A 10,603-nucleotide genomic window follows, 5' to 3' on the forward strand; every position below is an offset into this window, starting at 1 on the left:
AGTTGGGTAAATCTTTCCTTTTCACCTTTGCCTTTCGCTTTCCTTCTTTCCTCTGCTATTTGTAAAGCCTCATCAGACAGCCACTTTGCTTTCTTGCATTTCTTTTTCTTTGGGATGGTGGTGATTGCTGCCTCCTGTACAATGTCACGAACCTCCATCCATAGTTCTTCAGGCACTCTATCAAATCTAGACCCTTGAATCTATTCTTCACCTCTACTGTATGTTCATCAGGGATGCGATCTAGTGGTTTTCCCAATTTTCTTCAAATTTGCAATGATCTGAGCCACAGTCAGCTCCAGGTCTTGTTTTTATTGACTGGATAGAGCTTCTCCATCTTTGACTGCAAATTATATAGTCAATCTGATTGCGGTGTTGCCCATCTGGTGATGTCCATGTGTACAGTCGCCTCTTAGGTTGTTGGAAAAGGGTGTTCGCTATGACCAGTGTGTTCTCTTGACAAAACTCTGTTAACCTTTGCCCTGCTTCATTTTGCTTTCCAAGACCAAACTTGTCTGTTATTCCGGTTACCTTTTGACTTCCTGCTTTAGCATTCCAGTCCCCTATGATGATGAGGACATCATTTTTGGTGTTAGTTCTAGGAGGTGTTGTAGGTCTTCATAGAACCGGTCCACTTCAGCCTCTTCTGCATCAGTGGTTGGGGCATAGACTTGGATTACTGTGATGTTGAATGGTTTGCTTTGGAATCGGACCAAAATCATTCTGTCATTTTTGAGATTGTATCCCAGTACTGGGGAGGGAGCGGTGGCGCAAGCAATAACAACGCTTGCATGTAACAACAGAACAGCCCCAGTGACTGTTCGAGACCCACCGCGGCCGGGGTGAGCTCCCAGCCCCCAGTCCTAGCTCCCGCCCACCCAGCGGTTCGGCAGTAAAACATATAAAGCCGATAAATGGGTACCTACCCTTAGAAGGGTAGGGGGCACCCTCCTCTGTGTGGGGACGTGGTGGAGTTCGGCAACGGCGATGACGGCGGCAGGCGATGGTACCAGCAATGGCGGCGGCGGCAGCGGTGACGGCGAGGGCGGAACAACAGTATGGCAATACGATGCGGCGATCCCTGGTGGCCGATGGGAACAACAGCACCCAGTACCTGGTGCCCGATGACGGAGAAAGTGGAGCGACAGAGAAGCGCACGGCAGCACAAGCGGCGCAGGCGCAGCGGAGCGACTATGAGCAGAGCTGAGCCGGGACTGCTGTGGGCCGCGCGCCGGAAGATCCACGCCGGGAAGGAACCGACCGCAGATGCACGCTAATTCAGTGAACTGCTGGAGAGCCGCGAGCAGCGAACCCACCCGGGTGCTGGTAGGAAGAAACCCCACCCCTGAAAAAATGTGGCCATAGAATTAGGAATACCTGCACTTGCAACACAATTGTAAACCGCTCTGAGACCTTCGGGTCTGAGCGGTATAGAAGTCGAAATTAATAAATAAATAATAAATAAATACTGACTTTTGCACTCTCTCGTTGACTATAAAAGCCACACCATTTTTTTTACGAGATTCCTGGCCACAGTAGTAGATATAATGGTCTTCTGAGTTAAATTCACCCATTCCTGTCCACTAGTTCACTGATTCCTAAGATATCGATGTTCAGTCTTGCCATCTCATTTTTGACCACGTCAAGCTTACCTTGATTCATAGATCTTACATTCCAGGTTCCTATGCAGTATTGTTCTTTGCAGCATCAGACTTTCCTTTCACCATCAGACACATCCACAACTGAGCTTCCTTTCGGCTTTGGCCCAGCCGCTTCACTCTTTCTGGGGTTACTTGTACTTGCCCTCTGCTCTTCCCCAGTAGCATATTGGACACCTTCCGACCTGAGGGGCTCATCTTCTGGCGTCATATCTTTTAGCCTTTTGATACTGTCCGTGGGGTTTTCTTGGCAAAAATACTGGAGTGGGTTGCCATTTCCTTCTCCAGTGGATCACGCTTGGTCTGAGTTCTCTGCTGTAGCCTGTCCATCTTGGGTGGCCCTCCACGGCATAGCCCACAGCCTCATTGAACCACACAAGCCCCCTTGCCACGACAAGGCAGTGATCCATGAGGGGGTCTTATTGTGTAATAAGTAAGGTCTTATTGTGACATAAAATAAAAGTGGAAGACAGACAGAATTTGACACAGTTCATTTGCTGAATAGATTGCACAACAAAAGATTGTGTCTTTTGATCTGGGGAAGCTAGGCAGACTGATGACTGATGACATGTTTTTTTATGATTGATGGCATGTTATTCAAGTATGCAGCCTGGGAATATTATTTGATTCACTGTTTCTCAAATGCTATTGTTCATCTTAACATAGGAGTAGATGATCTTTATGAAGGTCAAATACTATGATGCATGCTATGTGCAGTTGTTCTTGAAAAACACTCAGATGTTTCTTCTGGTGCAGAATGTGATGACCCATTTCTCACGGACGGAGATGGTTGTATCCAGCCAATATTGAAACCACAGCACTGGCTACTGTTTACATTTTTTTATTTGGTTGCAGTTAGTTGTGAGTGTGTGTCATATCTGTTTCTTGTGTGAGCTCTGCCCCCTTCCTTTGCTGTTTGTTTATTTAATATTTATTATTTAATGGAAGTAACTCACTCATGGATGATCACCACAGCTGTCAAGGGGTGTAAGTAGCTTAGTAAGAACAATAACATCTGGCTTAGCCACAGGGAGGCCAGTGAAAAATGCCAGGGTATTGTGTAGAAATTAGAGCTTCAGAAAAGAAGAAACGGTGTCCTTACTTGGTGGGATGAACCAATGGTTTTTGGCATCAAGGCCATAAGAGCTAGCAGAGATGAGAGGTGGAGGAGGAAAGTACCATCAAGTCACAGCTGATTTATGGTGGCCCCATAGGGTTTTCAAGGCAAGAGCCATTCAGAGGTGGTTTGCCATTGCCTGCCTCCACATCACAATTCTGGTATTCCTTGGAAGTCTCCCATCCAAATACTTGCCAGGGCTGACCTTGCTTAGCTTCCAAGATCTGGCAAGATCAGACTAGCCTGGGCTATCCAGGTCTGAGCATGGACAAGGTGGTAGGGGGGAAAGGGGACCTAGAGATCTAAAGCCTTAAATGATCTGGGTCCTACATACCTCCATAGTTAATTGGTCCCATAAGGCAACCTCCTGCAGAGAAACATCTGTCTCAGTTTCCTTCAGCCTCAGCTGGATTGATGATGGGATTTTTGACAGTCCCTTTTTTACAGATCTTAAGGGAGTGAGGGGCGAACTGTTACATATGGGAAGAGAAGAATCCCTGATATCATTCAGAGAGGAAGTAATGAATTTTGTGTGGCCAAGAAGCAAAATACAAAGGGAAGTGAGATTATGTTTGGGGCATTTGGGGCAAGAAAACCTGGGAAGATCCTGCTAGCTTGCCAGCAGCAGCTGAATAACTTCTGGACTGAGTTCGTTTTCCCCTCTGCTTGCAAGCAGTGTTCCCTCTAAGCTGAGTTAGTGTGAGCTAGCTCACAGTTTGTTAGCCTCCAGCTCACACATTTTTGCCTTCGCTCAGAAAGGACAGCTCCAGAGCAAACTACTTTATGCAGCAGCCAAATCGCTCGCTCACAACTTTATTGCCAGTAGCTCATGAAGTAGAATTTTTCCTCACAAGACTCCACAGCTTAGAGGGAACATTGCTTGCAAGTATTGAGCCTGGGGTTTCCCAGAGGCACGTGCCAAAGGAAAAGAGGCAAAGTTCAAATCACTCCTGTTCTGCAGCCACTCCATTGCTTACCTGTACATTACCAGGTTCAGCTCAGCATTCTGGTTATCACCTAAAAAGCCCTTAATTGCCTTGGACCCACATACCTGTAGGGCTGCCTCTCCTGCTATGCTCCAGTGCTAGAGATGTAAAATTTCCGGAAATTTTGAAGCTCAGAAGAAAGCCCGTTTTTTTCCTGTTTTTTTTCGGGGGGAAACTGAAATATTCGGAAAAATTGAAAAAAATGCTACATTAGCTTTTTTTTTGTCTTTTCTAGATTGAAAGTCATTCTGTTACTTTAGGAACATAAAATATGACTATGGACATTTTTACTTGGCATGAAATATCACAACTAGCATATTAAAATATAGTGTATCCAAACAATTATTACAAACAGAATACCCAACCACATGCAAAAACAAAACTGAAACTTTTTTACTTTCTTCTGACAATCGCACCTCCTAAAGGAAGAAATGCATCTTGTTCTTGCATTGGAGAGTTCAGTTTGTAACCTAGGACTTGCTTGTCCTCAGTGCACAGAAATTAGATCAATCAGGTACTATATATATATATTTTAGAAATGATTTGGAAAATATTTGAACACCTTGTCTTAAAGTATTTTATTCATCATGTTAAATTAAATTAAAACGTTCCATAATCAATTTCTTTTCTTTTTTCAATTTTTCCAATTTTTCGGGAAATAACAAAAAAAGGCTTCAGGAAAAAAACGGGAAAAAATGGGTTTTTCCCCTAATTTTTCCGTTTTTTTTCCGGGCCTTCACATCTCTATCCAGTGCTACCACTTTGTCTGAGCAAATCCTTCCTCTATTGTTCTAGCACCTGAAGGTGTGCTTGGCCGCATGGCCTCGCTAGTGCTGATGTGGTTAACGTGGTATATAACACCAACAATTTCCTTTTTGTTTCATGAAAGCTTCAACCATACACACTTCAGTGCATGTGCCCACTTCCCCCCCCCCAGCAGCCTTCTAACTGCCCTCACTCACACCAGTTGCTCACAGGCTGGATCTGGCCCCCAGGCCATAAATTTGACACCCCTGATTGTACCTGAACACTGAATAGATCTGGTATTACAAGAAAATATGAACATAACCAGAAAAATAAATTTCAGATATCGCATATCACACTTTTTCTAGCTCAAAGTATAGCAATAACACACATTTAAATCTAAATTTAGTTTTTGCTGACAGTAGTCATAACAGGTTGTCATTCTACCAGGGAACAAAGTTTCTGTTGTCCGTTGCCTCTCAGGCAGCCAACCTTACTTAGCTACAGTATTTTAGGAGTCCACCAGACCTTATGAACCCCAATTTTTTTATATTCAAATCATTGCAATTAACGTTTTAGCTGCCAATACATGATACGAAACCATATTCAAATGTTGCTTTTTATAATAATCAGACACAAGCCCCAAGAGAATAGCCTTTTTTGGGGGGGGGATTGGAGAAGTTGAAGTTTTATGTATAAAGCTGAAATTTTCTTTCCCCCAAATTTTCCTGTGACCCATCTGGGATGTCATAGTGAATAGAGCCAGTCTTAACATTTCTAGAAATACCAAAATCTCTGACGTTTTTGGGTCAGCTGTTTTGTTCCTTTGTAATTATAGTAGTAGTACAGGGGAGCACTAGTAGTACGGCTTGGAGCACTAGGGTACAGAGTTTTGAACTATTAAATGCCTTTTCTTCCTCTTTGTTCCTGGCTATAGTAAAAGATAATGTTGACTTTCTGCATTGCATTTTCCTCTTTACCTGGTATTCCCGAGTGAATCTTGTTTTTCTACATTGATTAAAGCTATATATGGATTACTGTGACTCATCCTATGAAATTACTTTATGTGCAAGTTCATATGTCAGGATTATAGTTTGAGTTTTGGTACTTTTTATTGCCTTAAGATTGTATAGAGTAAAATAGTTTTAATTCTGTGATATGGGGTGCATTTTAAACATGTTATTTCAAATATTAGCAAATGTCAAAGAATATATTGAATCTGTTACTGTTGCTTTGTTTTTTTAGGGTAGAAAATTGCCACGGTATCTCAGGGAAATGGTGACGTGCATGGTTTCCCCCTCCCACCAGTAACAGCTGAAAACAATGGACAGATGATATCAATTAAACTGCTTTTGGCAGCTGACTTTATTACAGTAACAAGTACTACGTAAGCAGAGCCGAACTACAAGGATTTTTATTACCTTCGCCACTGGGAGTTATGTACGGTGTCTCAGCTCTCAGCGTGGATGCAATTTCTATGTAGATCACTCTAGGTTCTGTAATCATGTCTGTTAGTGTGACAGAGAGTGACATTCCTACATTTTTTGTGGGTGGCGAAGAAGGAGAGGAGCTTTTGGATCAAGCCAGATCTTCAAGATTTCATTCCTTCTATGATCATATTGAAGATGAAGATGAGTATGATTCTGTACGTATTATATTTGATAATTTGGGATAAATGATTCCATGAGTTCAAAGATACCAAAATGTTGTTAATGGAGAAGATAGTGTATGATCATTAGAGCCACTAAACACTGTGGCTCCATTTCAGCAAAGTATCTAAAGACATGTTTGAATGTAAATCATCACATTGGCATTGTTAAATTGGATCAAGACCTGACAGTTTGTATAATGCACAGAATCACAGTTGTTTTGTGCTTAACAAGTTATCAATACTGCACTTACAGAGACATGAATCTCCCCAAAAATTATGTCTACATTATTGGGGTTGGGAGGGCTTTATAAAAACATTTTTATAGTGGGTTTCATATCCTGTTGTGAAATTGTCATTTAAATTACAAAAGTTCTAATACAAAATCCTAGTTTCAGCTCTCATTGAATCAAGGTATTTCCTCATACTGTATATAAAATAGTGAAAGTCATTCGTCTTTAAAAATTAAATGTTTTTCTCCAGCAGTTTAAAAGTACAATCCTATGCAGAGTTATCCCAGTCTGAAGCAATTTATTTTAGTCTGGTTACTATTTCATTTTTATTTATGTTTTAATCTGTTTTTATTTCAGTTAGTTTAGATGAACAGTTTTCTCTGTGTAGGATTGCACTGTAAAGATAGTTACTTGAAGCAGCAGAATATCTATCTTATTCTGAGCATAAGTCATGTAGGATGCAGTTCAGCTGGTATTACTGTCATGCAGCGCTGTCAGCAGCCGCTCTGTGTACTCTTAACAATGCCATTGATATAAATGGAGACTAAAAAGTAATCACTTGTGGATTGTGCCTTCAGTCTCTGAAGTATTGTAAACCTAATGCATACTAAAAAGTGCTTTATACTGAGTGGCTGGCCTTAAATTTATATGTTCTAACGTTGTTTGTAAGAAGATTTAACTGGAACATAGCTAATTATTTTGTATATTTTCATTTTTAAAAATACCCTCAACAAGTGCTTACTTCCCTTTAAATTGCCTGTATTGGCATCATTCCCATAGTCCTACAATTTAGTTAAATTGTTTTTCTTCGTATGAGACTATTAAAATGGTTTGATTTTCTTGATATTTAAATTTTTTTAGATTAAATGTTGCATTGAAAATGGGTCACTGATCCCAGACTGCATTCCTCATCTTTTTAGCATGATAAAAATACTAGACAATGTATGAAAGCTACATGGTATATTAAACTTGGTAATAATATAACATTATTTTGTTTGCTCTATATGCACATGAAAAATATTGAAAAGAATCATCTTATTGTTGTTGATTTTGTTTTTATTATGACTAGCCACCAGAAAGACAGATTGTGGTTGGAATATGTTCAATGGCAAAGAAATCCAACTCGAAACCAATGAAAGAAATACTTGAACGCCTTTCCATGTTTAAATATATTACAGTAGTAATATTTGAAGAGGATGTGATTTTGAATGAGCTCGTGGAAAACTGGCCTTTGTGTGATTGTCTGATTTCTTTTCATTCTAAAGGTGATTGCTCTTTATACTTCCTCTCTTAGTTCCAGAAAAGCTACTAATGCAGCAGCGAACTGACACAAAAGATTAAGCCATTTATTTACGTTTCATTATATATTTATGTATGGTAATTGGTTAAACAGTAAATTTGATGAACAAATGATTTGTTTGACACAGATAATATAATTTTTCAGTGCTGGAATGATGGATAAAGGTTATGGGTGAAGTTTTCCAAAGGTAAACTTTGGATGTTGCAATTTATTCTACGTTTAACTCTAAAAGTATTGTTGTGTTGTGCATTGCAAATGAATAGACTGTATTTCTCTGAAAACTGGACACTATTTATAGAAGACAAGATTAAGGATAACGATAAAAACATATCCTAGCACTGATCAAATCTGGTTCAAGTACTAATTGATCAAATCTGGAAGTACTTCCTCCACAACCAGAATTTACTTTAATATAGTAAATATGAATGTAATATTATTTAATACATTTTGTTTAGGGTTTCCATTGGACAAAGCTGTTGCCTATGCAAAACTCAGGAATCCATTTGTTATTAACGATTTGAATATGCAGTATCGCATACAAGACAGGTAAGTAGATATTCATAAATCGCTGATCAAGTATAAATAACTGCATTTCTATTTTCCTTCTCTTAAAAAACCTTGCCCCCCCAAAATGTCACCAGTCTAATATAGGGGTTAAATACACCCCATAGGAACTCATAGTAGTAAAAAAACCCATAGGTTTTGCATTGAGTATGTCACTAGCTGCCAAGAAAAAAACAACAACCCTTTACTAAATATTTCCTTTGGGCTATATAGGAATACAACAGCAATTTAAAAAAAAACGGGGAAAAAAGAATAAGGAAACATAGTATTTTATCAGTTACTCTGTATGGGGTTTTGTTGTTGTTTTTTCTATATGTGTAACATTGACCTTAACGTATATACTGCAATTTCTAAAAACTGTACTGAAAGCTTGAGGAGAGAGCATGAAACACTACATAACAGTTGACTATTAAGGCTGAAGAATGCATAAGCTACGCAAGACATAAATGTTTCCAGGACCATTTTGGTCAGCTGACATGAAGCTGCCCTATACTGAATCAGACTAATAGTCTATCAAGGTTTGTATTGCCTGCACTGACTGATAGTGGCTCATGGGGGTCTCTGGTAGAGGTCTTTCACTTCACTTGCTACCTGATATTTTTAACTGTAGATGCCAGTGATTGAATTTGGTGCCTTTTGCTCTGCCACTGAGCCAGTGCCCCTCCCAGTACAATTTCCTCCCCACAGAAAGATACTATAAGGGGTGGTATCATCCCACCACAGTCCAGAAAACTACCATGGTATATAGTATCAGGCATCACCCATTTCCCCATCAATTTACTCATGCAGATCATCTGTCAGGATGACCAAGGCAGGTTTCTGTGCCATGCCCAGAATAGAACTCAGATTGAAAACAATCAGTTTTCTCTATAAATACCTGGGGTAGTGGTTCTTTCAAGCATTAACAAATGGACATAGAGGAAATAGCATGCATCTTAAGCCACACTGATCAAGTGAAGCATTAAGTACATGAAAGACACAGCACACAGAATAGAATGCAGTTTGGTCTCCTTTCCAATAATGTGGTTGTACAAATTATCATCATGAAAACAGGAAGATGAAAAGCAATATCCTCCAAGTATAGATGGTGCATATTTTTCAGAATGAGGCAATCTGTAGACACAACATGGATTCTTAACATATATGTGTATTTTATTTATTTATTTAGAATATTTGCATGCCACATCTCCATACCTCCTCAAGGTAGCTCTCAATTAAAACAGTAAAAACAATCATATCCATAAGAACAAATGTTTTACAGTCATCCCAGAATAATAATATTTATTATTTATTTATTTTTGAGATTTTTATCCCGCCCTACCCAATGGCTCAGGGCGGCTAACAACAAGTTTAAAAATTTGGACAATAAAAACAATAGTACATATATAATAAAAACTGGTGCTTCAGAATCTACATATATTATACAAAATACATTATACAAAATACACGGCAACCCACATTTGCAGCCAAATGTTCTTGATACATCCTTCCCCTCTCTGTTGAAGACACTGTCTTCCTCTTAGATGTAATAGGTCATATTCCTGTATCCCAGCTTTGTATCAGGACTAAAGTACTATAAGTAAACTCCATGTTTAAAACGAATGTTCTCTTTTCTAACATTGAGACCTTAATGCAATGATGTCCTCCTTCTCTAAAACAGTTACAGTTAAATATAATGTTAAGTCCTTACTGCAGTGTGTATGACAAGTCTCCTCCTTAGCTAGTTTGTGCATTGTATGAAAAGTGCCCTAAATTGGTATTAATCTGAAATCCTTTAAATTGAAGGCACCAAGACTGAACTTGAGACCCTAACATTCAGAACCTCTACTGTACTACAGAGCTATGGTCACTTCCTAGTATATCATGATGTTTAAAAAATGCCATGATCTGAGAAATCAAAGTTTACCTTGGCCATCAACTGAGTGATGAGGTTCCACCTTTACCTTAGCCCCACTCTAAGGGTAACAACAACGTTCAGTTACTAAGTATAAATACTAAAATGAAAACACCTTTGAGCAGTTAAGAAAAATATGATACTGAGTGGTGGTGGTGCTGTTAGTAGTAGTAAAAATCTTTGATTACACAGTTATTGAAAGAATATGTATGGGGGAATACTGGGACTTCATAGAAGAGTTATTTCAATGTACATTTATTTGACAGTATTCATTGTATGGGAATTGTTTTTATATTTTAGGAGAGAAGTTTATAGCATCCTTAAAGCTGAAGGCATTTTACTTCCACGTTATGCAGTTCTAAACCGTGATCCAAACAACCCACAAGGTAACAGCTGTTGAAATGGACTTGTCTAAGGACTCTGATTTAACCATTGGCTGAATGCAGACATCAGACCTGTTTT

The 10,603-nt window shown here is 39.3% G+C and overlaps 1 protein-coding gene and 1 long non-coding RNA gene across 2 annotated transcripts in view; both read left to right on the forward strand.

Moving 5' to 3' along the window:
• The window catches only part of LOC107121204, a 19,570-nt gene extending 13,588 nt beyond the window's left edge, over positions 1–5,982 (forward strand). The window contains exon 3 of the long non-coding RNA XR_001482852.1: positions 5,748–5,982. This is a non-coding gene — a long non-coding RNA (uncharacterized LOC107121204). The remainder of the gene's footprint in view (positions 1–5,747) is intronic.
• A 6-nt stretch (positions 5,983–5,988) lies between these two features.
• Positions 5,989–10,603, forward strand: part of PPIP5K2 (diphosphoinositol pentakisphosphate kinase 2) — a 108,942-nt gene continuing 104,327 nt past the window's right edge. The window contains exons 1-4 of the mRNA XM_015424083.1: positions 5,989–6,147; positions 7,453–7,648; positions 8,139–8,229; positions 10,442–10,527. Of these exons, the coding sequence (XP_015279569.1) occupies positions 6,007–6,147; positions 7,453–7,648; positions 8,139–8,229; positions 10,442–10,527 (514 nt within the window). The 5' untranslated portion in view covers positions 5,989–6,006. The remainder of the gene's footprint in view (positions 6,148–7,452; positions 7,649–8,138; positions 8,230–10,441; positions 10,528–10,603) is intronic.

The sequence above is a fragment of the Gekko japonicus genome, unplaced genomic scaffold (assembly GCF_001447785.1).
Source record: "Gekko japonicus isolate JY-2015 unplaced genomic scaffold, Gekko_japonicus_V1.1 scaffold779, whole genome shotgun sequence".
In the NCBI taxonomy this organism is placed as follows: Eukaryota; Metazoa; Chordata; class Lepidosauria; order Squamata; family Gekkonidae; genus Gekko; species Gekko japonicus.